This window comes from Hyla sarda, chromosome 5 (assembly GCF_029499605.1).
Source record: "Hyla sarda isolate aHylSar1 chromosome 5, aHylSar1.hap1, whole genome shotgun sequence".
Taxonomy (NCBI): domain Eukaryota; kingdom Metazoa; phylum Chordata; class Amphibia; order Anura; family Hylidae; genus Hyla; species Hyla sarda.
This window is the reverse complement of record NC_079193.1, coordinates 182,475,266-182,492,315: the sequence shown is the minus strand read 5'-3', so window position 1 is coordinate 182,492,315 and position 17,050 is coordinate 182,475,266. Positions and strand designations below refer to the sequence as shown.

The window sequence follows — 17,050 nt, the reverse complement described above, 5'->3', positions numbered from 1 at the left end:
CAGAGAAAAAAAGGTCAGGCAGTCGGCTGAGGTGACGAAAGGAAGAGGTGACAGAAAGATAAGACCGAATGGCCTGTACCACATCCAATTTGTGGAGCAGGCGCTCCCTGGGATGAGAAGGAGCGGGACAAAAGGACGACGTAAGAAAGACGGGTCTGGCCGGAAAACAACCTTGTCCTGATGAACTATCAGGAAAGGAGAACGGCAGGAGAGAGCTGCCAGTTCAGATACTCTCCTAATGGAAGTAATAGCTATAAGAAAAGCCACCTTCCAGGATAGGAGGCGAAGGGGAACCTCCCTAAGAGGCTCAAAAGGTGCGTCCTGGAGAGCACCTAGAACCAAGTTCAAGTCCCAAGGGGGAGAAGGGGACCAGTAAGGGGGGACAGCGTGTGCCACGCCCTGAAGGAAGGCCCGGACATGCGAATTGGAAGCCAGAGGACTCTGAAAGAGAATGGAAAGGGCCGAAACCTGACCCTTAAGGGAGCTGAGAGTCAGCCCTTGTTCCAATCCCGACTGCAAAAAGGAGAGGAGACGACGGGGAACGGAAAAGGTAACTGAAGAAAAGGACTGAGTTTCGCACCAACGAAAGTAAGCCCGCCAGGTACGGTGATACATTTTCGCAGAGGAGGGCTTGCGAGCCCTGAGCATGGTGTGAATTACCTGGGAAGAGAAGCCGCGGGCCCTTAGAACCACGGTCTCAACCGCCACGCCGTCAAATGCAGCGACTGTAAATTGGGGTGGCAAAGGGGACCCTGTGAGAGGAGGTCCGGATGAAGTGGAAGACGGAACGGAACGTCGTCCAGAAGCCAGACCACGTCGGCGTACCATGCCCTTCAAGGCCAGTCTGGAGCCACCAGAATGGCGGGGACTCCTTCCACCTTGAGCTTCCTCAGAACCCTGGGAAGGGGGGGAGAGGAGGAAACAGGTAGGGAAGAACAAAGCCCGACCACAGAATTACTAGGACATCCACTGCTAGAGCCAGGGAGTCCCTGACTTCAGAATTTTCCGGTTGTGTCGAGACGCGAAGAGATTCACGTCTGGGGTCCCCCAGAGATCGCAGATCTGAGCGAACACCTCCGGAAGAAGAGACCACTCTCCGGGGTCGGCTGAGGACCGACTGAGGAAATCCGCTTCCCAGTTGAGCACTCCTGGAATGTGAATCGCCAAAATGGCTGGAACTTCTTGTTCCGCCCAGAGGAGGATCTTTGTCACCTCGGACATGGCTGCTGAGCTGCGAGTGCCGCCCTGCCGATTGATATACGCCACAGCCGTGGCGTTGTCCGACTGGACACGGACAGGGTGGCCCTGAAGCAGGGGCTCCCAATGCTTCAGACAAAGATAAATCGCCCTCAGTTCCAGGATGTTTATGGAACGAAGGGCTTCTTGGGGAGGCCAGAGGCCTTGAACCGTCTGATCCCTGAAAACACCCCCCCAGCCCGACAGACTGGCATCAAACGTCTCGAAAGAGCAAGAGGCGACCTCCCACCTGAGAAAAAGCTGCCATATGGCCATAACCAATGAGTTCACCGTGTCCACTGAGTCCGAACGGTCCTCTGAATCGGATGCCGAATTGGAAACCTCAACCGCCAGTTCTCCAGGAGAGTGCGAACGAGTGGAGGCGGCCCTAGAAGAGGGAGACTCCGACCTGGTACGTGGCTCAGGAGAGCCAGACTGGTGACCATGGGACCGTTCTCTGGAAGAGTGACGCGTGTGGCCTGAAGAAGCGGTCGGGCGAGACCTGCGAGAGGAATGCCCGTGTCTGCCAGAAGACTCAGGGGATGAGTCAGAGGAGACACCCCTATTACACTTATGTGAAGCATAGGGAGAAGGGGAACGGGACCTTCTAGAGGGCCGATGAAGGGAAGACCTCTCCAAGGCAGTCACCACAGAACGGGAGACCTGTGCCAAGTCGGCTATAGACTGGGAGAGGAGGAAACCCAGGCTGGAGGGGCAGCCGAACCCACTGGGTCTGAAGGAGCACCTGGGTTAGAAATAGCAGGGGGGTCTGGGGGAGCAGTGGAGCAGGCAGAACAAGTGGGTTCAGCAGAACCTGGCATTTTTGCAGAGCAGTTTTTACAAACGTAATGGGTCTAATATTCCCGATATCTGCTTTGAGGGAGGAACAGTTCTGGGCACGGACAAAGCAAAAAAAAATGAACAGTCTCACCCAAGTCTGTGTCCCTAGGCAGCTGCTGTGATGAGAACTCCGCACGGTGCTGAGAGGAGAGAGAAAAGACGCCGGCCAATAGGACGAAGAGGCCGGGTCAGAGGCAAGGGTGCTGAGATTGGCCGCTGCACGGCCCCAAACGCGCGCACGGCGCTGATTGTAGGCTCATTTTGCGCTGCTGAAGCGCTTATGCAGCCTGGTGGGCGGAGCTAACGTCCGCCGGGCCGCTGAAGAATACAGCGGGACTTCGCAATGGCGCCCGCTCTGAAGCACATGCCGCCTGTAGTGAGCTGATATGTGCCCGGGGAATGGAGCGGGCAAAGTGCAGTCGGCAGCCGCGGCTGCCGAAAGTGAAAGTAAAAAGGCGCCCGCAGAGAGAAGCCTGCGGCGCATACATATCACACACACTGCCAAATAAAGTGCCCCTACTGTGAAAATACTGCCCGTTAGAGACACTGCTCCCCCATATAATAAAACACAATCCCCCTGCAGAATAAAGTATCCCACGGCCAGCCCCAGCTTCAGAGGATAGGTCAAAAAACAGGGGTCTCCAGCTGTTGCAAGACCTAGGGAGACAAAAATACTCACCTATGCTGAAGAACTTACCTAAAGAAGTCTTCAGAATGTAGTCTTCAGTCAGCATTGTCCCTGCAGCAAGCCAAGCTCATAGCGAGGCGAACAGGGAGGTAGGGGGACCCGGACCCATGAGGTACAACCCCAAGCGCTGACCGGTGGCGAGAGGGGGTTAACAGTACATCCAAGATGCCTGCCACTCTCGCAATGGGGAAACAGTGAACCGCAGTTCCTGAGACCCCACCTGAAAACAGAAAGAAAAAGGAATAAAGCACTAACACATTCCCTAATCCTACTAAATAAAAAATATGAGACCTGGTCTGGAGAACACCAGACCAGTGTCCACCTCCTTAAGACACTAAGTAAAAACTGAATTGCTCAGTGGCCTGGAGGCGGGTATATCCTGCTGGGAGGAGCCAACTTTTTGGTTACCATAGTGTCAAGCCTCCTAGAGACAGCAGAATATACCAAAGGTCTGTGTCCCCCCAATGGAGCAGATAGAGAAAATGGAATTGTGGGATTTGTAGTAAAAAAAAAAAAAAAGTCAAACAGGAAAACCAGTTCACAAAAAGCTAGCCACAGTGTTATGGTAATCTTATGACATAGCCATTTAGCCCCAAGACAAGCGCAGATCCTTCCTAAGCATGTCCATTACTGTCTGCCAGGTACGTACTAAAATCACCTTATGGTGGATAACCCCTTTAAGAGCAGGATCCTTCTAAGCATCAGTAAGGGACATATATGGTTGTAAATCAGGGATAGATTAGTTAGTCAGTCTAGTGACAGGTATTCTTTAATTGGATGGTGGACATGTGATCGTAGGATCTTCTGGAGTACATCACACCCTTGTTACAGGCAATACATTGTCTTCAGCAACGCACAAACAGGGGAAGATGTTTTTGTTTTGTTGTGCGTTTTTTTTTTTTTTATCTGCAAACACTTACCAACAAGACGAAGCACAGTAGCAACAATTATGTCTGGGACAAATTGAAAAGTCAGGTTGCCCTTCTTACGTCTCACCCATTTATCCAATATTGGCCAAAGTTCTTTACTAAGAGGAATAAAATACCAATACAGATATAAGATATCTTATCTACACATTCTTTACAAGGATATTCAACATAAAATAAAATGTTTTTAAATCAACTGGTGACAGAGTTATACAGATGTGAAAATTACTTATATTTATATATCTTAATCCTTCCAGTACTTATCAGCTGCTGTATACTAAAGAGAAAATTGTGTAGTTCTTTCTAGTCTGACCACAGTGCTCTCTGCTGCCACCTTTGTCAGTGTCAGCAACTGTCCATAGCAGGAGATGTTTTGTATGTAGATGTGTTCATTCTCTGGACATCTCCTGCTATGGACAGTTGCTGACACTGACAAAGGTGGCAGCAGAGAGCACTGTGGTCAAACAGAAAAGAACTACACAACTTCCCCTGGAACATACAGCAGTGAATTATTACTTCTATCTAGAAATTTTAAGACTTGCCAGAAAGTAATACACATTTACTGCAACAGCTGAGTTGAAAACTTGTTTTCTCTCTTCAGAGTACCCAGTTAACCCCTTAAGAAGTCAACATTTTCACAGGTTTAAAAAAAAAAACAAAAAAAAAAACTCTGAAGCACTACGATATTAAATATAGCTCAGTTTCGTGTAAATCATCATAGGTTCAAAAGGACATATATAACATTTTAATAAAGTCAGTTTTACTCAGAGTAGAAACTAAATAACTAAAACATCCCTGAAACCTAGAGAATGATTTCGGACACAGAAAAAATACTTTGCTGTACAAGTTTTTACAGGTTGTACCAACCCCAATATCTAACTTCCAGGTTTGTGAAAGAGCAAAAACTGATCACCTTTAAACACTTCACACATTTATGCACTAAGCAAAAGAACTTTATGGAATATATGACATTTACTAAATAAAATGCATATTTACAATTAACCCGTTTAACATATTAGTCTTCCAAGTGTATACTACTTTTGTTTATATTCTATATATTTTTATGGTGGCAATCTATATAACTAATGTGCTGCTGAGAACTGTAGCTCCAGGTACAACAGGCACCCAAATAAATCCACAGCATATTTTTTTCAGTGAAAAAGGGGTTATCTAGAACTTTTTTGTAATACACTGCCCAGGATAAGGCATTTAGAAAAACAAAAACTCAGCAGAGGACAGGTGGCACCAGAGGTACAGTGGGAGATAAGTCCAGTTTTTAACTGCTGGCATTCTGAGCAGTATGTTACCAAAAAGTTCTCTCTCAGAGTACCACTTTAATAAATTTTTTTATTATTTTTAATTCTACCAAAACCCGCAACTGGTACAAGGCTTTTTTTTATTTTATTTTTTAGTCAGTTGAAAAAAGCCACAGGGTTATGAAAAGGACATATAACAACCTTGTCATAGCAGAATGTAAACACATTTTTTATTTTAGGATATAATGTTATGAACAGAAAATGGAGTTTAATAAAAATATATAATAAAAATATTAATAAATAATAATTAGTACCTTATTACATTTTCATGGGTCCAAGTCCATTTACGGTGGCTACACAAGAGATCAACAGCAAATACATATTCCCATACATTGTCAGTCAAATCCTCTCCATACTTCTCACTCTGATGAAATTGGACATCAGGATACAGTTGTATTGCCATAAGGACACTGTTCAGAAGGACACTTCTATTCATTGGTGGACACTGAAAAAAAAAATGAAAAATAAAAAAATAAATTTGGATGATTTCAATCTTTACCACCATTCTTCTCTTTTGTGTCTGATGATGACTATTCTGTGCAATAATGACTTTTTTCCCCAATACAAATCATTAAAAGGGGTTGTTCCACCATTACAAGTTATTCCCTGCTAATAGCATTGTATGCATTACAGTGGCCACATGGACCATAACCACAGGAACCTGCGTTTTAGTCATGCTCTGTGATTTATTGCGTCATTGTGCAGGGAGGTAGCAGAGGTTAGCTGTAACCATCACCTATTGTGAATCGTGAACCAAGTGTATATTGTATATATGTATATGTGTATATATATATATATATATATATATATATATATATATATATATATATATATATGTGCACGTCACCTTCCAATGTAATTCTGCCTGTGATAATAAGGTTACTGCTGAGAAGAGGTGTCATCTCATTACGAGACTCCGTAGCTAGTGTATTCTGTGCAAAATATCAGTTACTGTTTCTATTATTTAAAACAATGGCAGCAAAAAAAAAAAAAAAAAAGCATTGTCAAAATGTTTAACGTGAAAACTCAGTGGAAGTAGTAAGCCAACTTAATGACCCTACCCTTATGGTTCCCAAAATCTAAGAAAATTAGGCCACACTATTATTTGCCAGTAGGTGCCAATCGCATGTTTTTAGTGCTTGAAATTCAAGTAGTACTAGAAACTGTTACACCTGTTTACATTCTTACACTCTAAAATTGATCATCAAGAATCATCAATGTATCAGCAGCAATACAAATTGAGAATGAAAGGCAAGGCATACTATAAGGTCAGAGAGGGATACCCTTTTCACTGTGGTAATTCTCAAAAAGGGTTAACCTCTTCAGGACACAGGGCGTATGGATACGCCCTGCATTCCGAGTCCTTAAGGACCGAGGGCGTATCCATACGCCCGTGGGAAATCCGGTCCCCACCGCTAGCCGGTTGGGGACCGGAGCCGGATGCCTGCTGAAATCATTCAGCAGGCACCCTGGCACATCGCCCAGGTGGGTCCTGAGACCCCCCCCATGTCAGCGATCGGAGAAAATCGCATGTCAATTCAGACATGCGATTTTCTCCAATTCCGGGCTGATCGGGTCTCTGGTGACCCGATCAACCGGAAAATAGGGCTGATCGGAGTTGTCAGCAACAGCCCCGATCAGCCTAAAGGATAGGAGTGAGGTCGCAAAGCTGCGATCTACTCCTATCCCCTGGCATTAGTCAGAACGGAGGTCTGACCAATGGCAGCGCAGGACAGGGGGTTGCCATGGCAACCCCCCATTCTGCCCGCCCCTGGATGTTGAGTGGCTCTGGAAAGAAGATGGAGGCCGTACCTGCAGGAGAAGATGCCTGGGGACCTGGGATCTTCGCTGGAGCCTGCAGGATCCTGATCAGGTAGGGAATCGACAGTGGGGGGGGGGGGGGGGGGAGGGGGGAATTGAAAGTGAAAGTAAAATCGATCTTTACTGTGGCAACCACTAGGGGGGACCAAACTGCAACTCCCAGCATGCCCAGAGAGCCAAAGTTGTGCCCAAACAGTAGCCCTCCAGATGTTGCCAAACTACAACTCTCAGAATGCCTCGACTGCCCAGGCATGCTGGGAGTTGTAGTTCTGTAACATCTGTCCCTTCAGATTTAGCAATTTTCATGACATTTTTGAAAATTGCTGCTCTACTTTGAAGCCCTCTAATTTTTTCAAAAAGCAAAAGTATGTTCATTTTATGATGCCAACATAAAGTGGACATATTGTGTTTGTGAAGAAAAATAATTTTTTTTTTGGAATATCCATTTTCCTTACAATTAGAGAGCTTCAAAGTTAGAAAAATGCAAAATTTTCAAAATTTTTATGAAATTTGGGGATTTTTCACCAAAAAAGGATGCAATTAACGGCGGAAATTTACCACCAAAATAAAGTAGAATATGTCACGAAAAAACTATCTCAGAATATTCGGTAAAAGCATTTTCGCGTTATTAATTTGTAAAGTAACGGTGGTCATAATTGCGAAAAAGGGCTCAGTCTTTAAGGTGAAAAAGGGCTGCGTCCTTAAGGGGTTAAAGGGAGCGTTGAAGTACTGCGACCCCTCAAGTCAGTCTAGTACTACAGTAGAACCAAAACAACAGACTGCACATAATACCCAGTTAGTATGTTTGTCATTTTTGCATCTATTTAACATGGGAGGGGGGAAAAAAAAACAACAATGATCAAGGCAAGTCTGTATAATCATTCAAAATACAGAATAGAGACACCATGTTAAGAAAAAAAAAATAATAAAAAAGGGAGTTTATTAACACCAAAAGAAAGTATTTTTCAAGTTGAAACATTGCATCTGTTGTGTAAAACCAACCACTATTTGGACATGCGGTTTCCATTCTATACTTTTGCTAAACAGATTCACATTCTATTTTCTACAACCACCACACTTACCTTTTCCCAATTCAGATAAGCACTCAGACAAGAACCAACATCATCAACTGCCAGGGATTTAAGAACGGCCTGAATTGCCTTACTGAGCACTCCATGCAGGGACAGGATATCATTCCATGAACTGATGATAAACAGGAGCAGTTTGTCAGGATCTGGAAAATCTAGGCAAACAAAATGATTTAAAATGAAGCAAAGGAATTGGAGAGGTGCAAAATACAAAAGTTATAAAAGGCAGAGAAATGCTTATTTACAGATATAGGAAAATCACTAGCACCCTATATTATCACTCAAATAAAGTTGTTAAAAACAGAACAAGGTGACATTAATGAAAATCTTGTTGGAATACTATAAGACGGATTTTAGGGTGGACTGTGCTTAAAACCACAAATAAAAACTATGTAAAATTACAGTGTCACTTTTACAGGCCTTTCACATACACTAGGCTTATCCTTTTGTACTAAAAGCAGTAGAAAAAAAAACCAGATGACATCATCATATGACCTGATCCCACGTGAATACAAGTTGAGATAAACTCCCAGGTTCAGGATGAACCAAACAGAGCTGAGGATCTGAGTCCCTCAAAGAATATGATGATAAAATAAGCTTATCTGCAGAGTTTCTCTCTTTTCTTGTCTGCAGTACAGAGCACCACTGGCTGAACATTAGTGAAAAAAAACTAGTAACTAGTTCACAGCAGCAAGGATTACCTTGTAGCCAACGCTGGCATCAGGGATGCCATAGCATGATCCTGGGAGAACTTTGTGAAAGTGCAACCCTAGCCCAGGTGGCATCCTTCTAGACCTTGCTGGTCAATGCTGTATCATCCAGGAAAACAAAATGCCTGTGTGGGCAGTAACCTAAAAGAATTTCCTACAGGTCCTAAGTTAAGATTCTTCCAAGAGCACAGACCAGACTCAACAAGCAATTAACGGTCCTTGTGGAATGATGAACAGAAAGGTAGACGTTTTATTTGAGTATAGCAGCAGGCAAAATAACCTGTTGTGCATGAACATCGTCAAAAGAGTTTAGAGAGTTCATTGATGGATGGAACAGAGAAGAGCAAAAGGAAAAAAACATATCTTCATTGAGAGACAGATCTCCTTAGGAAAAGTCATGGGACATGACGTAATACCATCTTGTGGAACATAAGGAAGGGAAATTTGCAGGAAAGAGCAGCCGAATCTGAAACTTTGAGCAGAAATGTTGGCCACAAAATGTACAACCTTCCAGGAAAGAATCCTATGAGAGAGAAGAAAGACTGGAGGGAAAGACAAGATTCCTAACAGTGATAACTGTGCTACTCACACAAAGCAAAAACGGCCCTTAGATGTGGTAGTATACAGATGATGTTGTTGCAGCATTCAACAGTATACAGCTCTATGTAGTTTGTGTAAAGCTGTGTTATGCAAGGGAATCCATGCTGCAGGGACAGTAAAACCTAGGGGATTCTTTATGCATTCCCAGCTTAGATTCCCTGGGCCAGCCAGTACTGGTTAACCCACTAATGCTTAATGCCACAGGGTTTTCCAGGCCAAAACCTGGCTCACCCTTCTGCTTTTGTCTCAGGAAAACCCTGTGGCATTAAGCACAGACAACACTACACCAAGAAAAGAGTAAATTATAACATCTGGTAATAGCCAGAAATATAAAATATAGACCACTGTATTAATGACTCCAGGGTCCTAAATGCATTATTTTATTTTATCTTGCAGGTTTGTAATTTATTTACAGGCATATACATTAGCATCTGGTAGTTTTTGGTTAGGTGAATAGGAGGTCCACCTAACCAAAAACTATCAGATGCTAATGTATATGCCTGTAAATAAATTACAAACCTGCGAGATAAAATAAGAACAAAGAAATACATAGCAAACACCATTCTATACAATTAATTAAACACAACCAACCTTCTTTAAGTATGCTATAGCAAAGAACTCTTGCTCTCTCAATGTCTCCAAGCTGACGACACAAACCCACATACACCCTGCACAGAGCCTGAAGATATGAACTGGCTAAAGACCTCTTTCCAGATTTTATTTTTTTCAGAAGAATATGTAAAAAACGGTCAGCTAAACCCTAAAAAATGCAAAAAACAAAATAAACACACGTAATCGTAAATATCTTAATATACAGATTATAATTGGCTATTAAAAGCAGAGTTAATTCTATAACATTTTCAAAATTAAAATATTAAACTCAAAGAGGGAATCCGGAATTAAAACTGGTTGGGGGGGGGGGGGGCTGTTAAAAATAATCGATACGAACTACCGTATTTATCGGGGTATACCACGCACCGGCCTATAACACGCACCCTCATTTTACCAAGGATATTTGGGTAAAAAAAGATTTTTACCCAAATATCCTTGGTAAAATGAGGGTGTGTGTGTGCATTCGTATACCCCAATACACCCCCAGGAAAGGCAGGGGGAGAGGGGCCGTCACTGCCCGCTTCTCTCCCCCTGACTTTCCTGGGGTCTAGAGCCCTGCTGCCGCCGCTTCTCTCCCGCTGGCTATCTGCGCCACTGCCCGTTCTCTCCCCCTGACTATCGGTGCCGGCGCAGATTGCCAGGGGGAGAGAAGCGGCGCCGGCAATAGGGCAGCGGCGCCGATAGCCAGGGGGAGAGAAAGGGCAGCGGCACCCATTGCCGGCGCCCCGTTGCCTCCCCCATCCCCGGTTGCATAATTACCTGTTGCTGGGGTCGGGTCCGCGCTGCTTCAGGCCTCCGGTGTGCGTCCCATGCGTCGTTGCTATGCACTGCACGGCGCAATGACGAGTGAAATCATTGCGTCTCGCAGCGCATAGCAACGACGCAGGGGATGCACACCGGAGGCCTGAAGCAGCGCAGACCCGACCCCGGCAACAGGTAATTATACAACCGGGGATGGGGGAGGCAACGGGGCAGCGGCGCCGGCAATGGGTGCCGCTGCCCCTTCTCTCCCCCTGTCTGTCGGTGCTGCTGCCCCGGAACAGATAGCCAGGGGGAGAGAAGGGCCGGCACCAGGGCTCTAGACCCCAGGACAGGCAGGGGCAGAGAAGCCGGCAGCGGTCTCTGCACCTGCAAAGCCGCTGCAGTTCATTGATTTAAAGCGCCCGCTTTAAATCATCGAACTGCAGCGGCTTATCGGCATATAACACGCAGGTAGACTTTAGGCAAAAAATTTTAGCCTAAAAAGTGCGTGTTATATGCCGATAAATACGGTATATAATAAATTTATATATATATATATATATATATATATATATATATATATATATATACACACACACACACAAATATTAACATAGGTAAATAAATCATACAATTACAAACACCACCTGTATAGTGAGACTAATATAACCAATATCCGTATACAAGAAGGAACTATTATCCCCACACATATCACTTTTATACTGTTACTGACCAGATCCTGTATACTGAGACCAATAATACCAGTATACAAAGGGACAATATTAACGCCACACCACAATTACATATTACCACCACTTAATGACCAACTATACCATCACAATGCTACTGATTAAAATCCACCAAAGACCAATATTCCCCCCTACACAGTGACCATATAGAGGTATATCCAAGCTGTACACAGGTTTTGCAGATCATGTAAGTAATTATAGTTACATCTAGTGACTTGAGAATGGATTATAACAATTTAGGTAAAAAAAAAAAAAAAAAAACAACCCTGGGGTTATTCGGACGGGAGTGTATTTTTCCACCTTATTCTTCAATATGAAAAAACAAAAACACCTTTAGGGTGCGTTCACACGCTCTTAGTTTTTGCGGGTTTTCCGCTGCGTATTTGAAAGGGGGTGGGCTATTCTCAGCTGTACGCAGCAGATTTTCCACGGAGGAATTTCCGCAGCGTAAATTCCGCCGCGGACAATCTGCTATGGACAGCCGAGAAGAACCCACCCCTTTCAAATACGCAGCAGAAAACTCACAAAAACAAAGAGCGTGTGAACGCACCCTTACCGTATATACTCGAGTATAAGCCGAGTTTTTCAGCACGATTTTTCGTGCTGAAAACACCCCCCTCGGCTTATACTCGAGTGAACTCTCCACCCGCAGTGGTCTTCAACCTGTGGACCTCCAGAGGTTTCAAAACTACAACTCCCAGCAAGCCCGGGCAGCCATCGGCTGTCCGGGCTTGCTGGGAGTTGTAGTTTTGAAACCTCCGGAGGTCCGCAGGTTGAAGACCACTGCGGCCTTCGACATCATCCAGCCCCCTCTCACCCCCCTTTAGTTCTGTACAGTACTCACCTCCGCTCGGCGCTGGTCCGGTGCTGCAGGACTGTCCGGTGAGGAGGTCGTCCGGTGGGATAGTGGTTCCGGGCTGCTATCTTCACCGGGGAGGCCTCTTCTAAGCGCTTCGGGCCCGGCCCCAGAATAGTCACGTTGCCTTGACAACAACGCAGAGGTACGTTCATTGCCAACGTACTTCTGCGTCATTGTCAAGGCAACGCCTCTATTCCGGGCCGGAAGCGCTTAGAAGAGGCGCCCCCGGTGAAGATAGCAGCCCGGAACCACTATCCCACCGGACCACCTCCTCTCCGGACAGCCCTGCAGCACCGGACCAGCGCCGAGCGGAGGTGAGTACGTACAGAACTAAAGGGGGTGAGAGGGGGCTGAATGATGTCGAAGGCCGCAGTGGTCTTCAACCTGCGGACCTCCAGAGGTTTCAAAACTACAACTCCCAGCAAGCTCGGACAGCCGATGGCTGCCCGGGCTTGCTGGGAGTTGTAGTTTTGAAACCTCTGGAGGTCCGCAGGTTGAAGACCACTGAGGGCGGATGATGAGAAGAGGATGATGAAGGGGGGGTGTGGGATGATGACAAGAGGATGATGAAGGGGGGGTGTGGGATGATGACAAGGGGATGATGAAGGGGGGTGGGGATGATGACAAGGGGATGATGAAGGGGGGGGTGTGGGATGATAAGGGGATGATGAAGGGGGGTGGGGATGATGACAAGGGGATGATGAAGGGGGGTGGGGATGATGAAGGGGGTGTGTGGGATGATTACAAGGGGATGATGAAGGGGGGTGGGGATGATGACAAGGGGATGATGAAGGGGGTGGGGATGATGACAAGGGGATGATGACAGGTGATGATGATGAGGGTCTGGATGATGACAGGCGGTGATGATGATGATGAGGATGTTAATGACGGGTCTGGATGATGACAGGGGGGGATGATGTATTTCCCACCCTAGGCTTATACTCGAGTCAATAACTTTTCCTGGGATTTTGGGTTGAAATTAGGGGTCTCGGCTTATACTCGGGTCGGCTTATACTCGAGTATATACGGTACTTCTCTTCTGCGCTTCTGTGGTGCCTCCAAAGTTCAGCTTCGGTCCTTGGCTGCGCTCCTCTTCCAGTAAAAAAAAAAACATGACGCTTGGGCTGAGGTAGAACATCACTGCGGCCGGTAATTGGCTGAGCAGCAGTATAACACTCTAGGCCCAAACGTCACTCCGGGTCCAAGCCTCATGCTTTTTCACAGGAAGAGGATTGCAGTCAGGGCTCAGAGCAGTACACTGGAGGCACTGCGGGAGAGCTGGAGGCAAGTAAAGGTTTATTTATTTATTTTTAATACGATGAAGAATCTTCATTCTTTATTATAACCTGTTAAGGACGAATGGTGTACATTTACGCCCTTGAGTCCTGGTACTTAAAGGGGTCTCCGCTGGAAAAAAATATTTTTTAAATCAACTGGTGGCAGAAAGTTAAACAGATTTTTAAATTACTTCTATTTAAAAATCTTAATCCTTTCAGTACTTAGCTGTTATATGCTCTTTTCTTTTTTAATTTCCTTTCTGCCTGATCACAGTGCTCTCTGCTGACACCTCTGTCCATTTTAGGAACCTATCCTGCTCTGGACAGCTCCTGACATGGACAGAGGTGTCAGCAGAGAGCACTTGTGGTCAGATAGAAAGGATTTAAAAAAGAAAAGAACTTCCTCTGTAGTATACAGCAGCTGATAAGTACGGGAAGGATTAGGATTTTTTAATAGAAGTAATTTACAAATCTTAAAATTTCTGGCACCAGCTGATTTAAAAGAAAATGTTTTCCAGTGGAGTACCCCTTTAACTCCTTAACTTGTTGGGGACGGAGGGCATACAGGTACGCCCTCGCGTCCTGGTACTTAAAGGGGTATTCCAGGAAAAAACTTTTTTATATATATCAACTGGCTCCAGAAAGTTAAACAGATTTGTAAATTATTCAAACAAAGAGTGTAATGTCCGGCACTGCTGCTGATATTCTCACGTATTTGGACTAAGGGACGTGTTGGAGTGTTCCCCGAAGTGTTGGTGGTGCTCTGACTATGAGTAGCAAATCACAAATCTTGAAGTAAAGAGAAGTAGTAGAAAAAGTCGGCAGACTCACCAAAGACTTCTTTTCCAGGGTAATTTCTTTATTTCATACTCACATATAAAAGGTGGATACAAAAAGTGGGAGAGGGATCACAGTGGGGGGTATTCACTGTCTGGCAGACAGTGAATACCCCCCACTGTGATCCCTCTCCCACCTTTTGTATCCACCTTTTATATGTGAGTATGAAATAAAGAAATTACCCTGGAAAAGAAGTCTTTGGTGAGTCTGCCGACTTTTTCTACTACTTCTCTTTACTTCAAGATTTGTAAATTACTTCTATTAAAAAATCTTAATCCTTTCAGTACTTATGAGCTTCTGAAGTTAAGGTTGTTCTTTTCTGTCTAAATCCTCTCTGATGACACCAGTCTCGGGAAACGCCCAGTTTAGAAGAGGTTTGCTATGGGGATTTGCTTCTAAACTGGGTGTTTCCCGAAACAGGTGAGATTTTTAAATAGAAGTAATTTACAAATCTGTTTAACTTTCTGGAGCCAGTTGATATATAAAAAAAAGTTTTTTCCTGGAATACTCCTTTAAGGATGGAGGGCGTAACTGTACACCCTCCGTATTTCCGATCACCACCGCTCGCCGGGCGGTGATCGGACCGGGATGACTGCTGATATCTATCAGCAAGCATCCCGTGCAAATGCCTGGGGACCCCCCCCCCCCCAATGTCAGCGATCGCTGCAGATCGCCGGTCACAGATAGCTCCGACCATTCTAAAAGGAGTGAGGTGGCAATGGCAGTTGGGGCCGGGTTGTTTGGGTCTGCCCACCTATCCAAGTCCGGGCAGAGTTTGGGGGCGGGGGGGGGGACATGGCCGGCGCCTTACAGGCGGCATCTGATCAGCGGCAGCAGGAGGAGGCATGCCGGAAAATGCGGCGGTGGAGGAGGCTGCAGTTTAGATCGCTGGTAAGTGATCTTCACTGTGGCATTGTTTGTGATGTTGCAAAACTACAATTCCCAGCATGCCCAGACAATCAGTGCATGCTGAAAGTTGTAGTTTTGCAACACCTGGAGGACCACAGTTTGGAGACCACTACACAGTGGTTTCCAAACTGTGGCCCTCCAGATGTTGCAAAACTACAACTCACAGCATGACTGGACAGTCTGGGCATGCTTGGAGCTGTAGTTTTGCAACATCTGGAGGGCTACAGTTTGGAGACTACTACTTAGCGGTCTCCAAACTGTTCTTCCACAGTTGTTGCATAACTACAACTCCTAGCATGCCTTTCGGCTGTCAGTGCATGCTGGGATTTGTAGTTTTGCAACAGATGGAGGCACACTGGTTGGGAAACACTGAGCTAGAGTCTGTTTCCTAACTCAGTGATTCCAACCCGTGTGCCTCCAGCTGTTGCAAAACTAAAACACCCAAAATGCACTGACAGATCGTACATGCTAGGAGTTGTAGTTTTGCAACAGCTGGAGGCACACTGGTTGTAATCACTGAGCTAGAGTGTTTCCTAACTCAGTGGTTGCCCACCAGTGTGCCTACAGCTGTTGCAAAACTACTAACTACCAGCATGTACGGTCTGTCAGTGCATGCTGGGAGTTGTAGTTTTGCAACAGCTGAATGTTTGGGGCGCCATCCCCCCTCCCCCCATGTGAATGTACAGGGTATGTTCACACGGGCGGGGGTTTACAGTGGGCTTCCTTCTAAAAGTTTGAGCAGCGGCACATTTTCCACCACAGCTCAAACTCCCAGCGGAAAACTCGCTGTGAACCCCGCCAGTGCGAATGTACCCTAAAAACACACTACACCATCACATAATATAAAGTAAAACGCTACATATACACCCCCTTACAGGGCCCCCCCCCCCAAATAAAAAAAAGTCTCATACGGCAGTGTTTCCTAAATGGAGCATCCAGCTGTTGCAAAACAACAACTCCCAGTATTGCCGGACAGCTATTGATTGTCCTGGCAGGCTGGGAGTCTTGCAACAGCTGGAGGCACCCTGGGAGTCTTGCAAGCGCTGGAGAAACACTGCTGTAGTGTTTTGGTGGAAACAAGCTCCATCCTTGTATTCGGGTCCACCCCTATAGCAAATTCCTCATTTAGGCCTCAAATGCGCATGGCGCCCTCTCACTTCAGAGCTCTGTCGTATTTCAAGGCAACAGTTTAGGGCCATATATGGGGTGTTTCCGTACTCAGGAGAAATTGAGTTACAAATTTTTAAATTTTGTTCACCTTTTACCCCTTATGAAAAGGTAAAGTTAAGGGCTACACCAGCATGTTAGTGTAAAAAAAAAAATTACACTAACATGCTGGTGTTGCCCCATACTTTTCATTTTCACAAGAGGTAAAAGGAGAAAAAGACCCCCAAAATTTCTAATGCAATTTCTTCCGAGTACGGAAATACCCCATATGTGGACGTAAAATGCTCGGCAGACAAACTACATGGCTAATAAAAACTTTTGTGAACTGCACAATACCCAATTTTCTCTTAATTTACAAATTTGTTTAACTTTCTGGTAGTTGATTAGAAAAAAAAAATAATAATAAGTTTTCCACCGGAGTACCCTTTTAAAGGTCAAAATGGGCTTAGTCCTTAAAACAAATGCCTCCCCTTCCGCCCAATAACGCCTTTAACAAAATATCAAGGGCAAGTCTGTCAGAGAACCGTTTAAAACATTGAAGTGATAGCCAACTACAACTAGAGCTAAACACTTTAAAGTTGCATGGCATGACACCCAATTAGCTTATAGGTGCTATGGGCATAACATATGCTACATCAACCATTTTTTGTTGAGCACTTTAAAACACATGCTTT

The 17,050-nt window shown here is 45.2% G+C and overlaps 1 protein-coding gene across 1 annotated transcript in view; it reads right to left on the bottom strand.

Moving 5' to 3' along the window:
- Positions 1-17,050, bottom strand: part of ICE1 (interactor of little elongation complex ELL subunit 1) — a 100,372-nt gene that overhangs the window by 11,574 nt on the left and 71,748 nt on the right. The window contains exons 15-18 of the mRNA XM_056520818.1: positions 9,817-9,985; positions 7,910-8,070; positions 5,261-5,451; positions 3,685-3,791 (exon numbers count right to left, since the gene is read on the bottom strand). Coding sequence (XP_056376793.1) covers positions 3,685-3,791; positions 5,261-5,451; positions 7,910-8,070; positions 9,817-9,985 — 628 coding nt within the window. The remainder of the gene's footprint in view (positions 1-3,684; positions 3,792-5,260; positions 5,452-7,909; positions 8,071-9,816; positions 9,986-17,050) is intronic.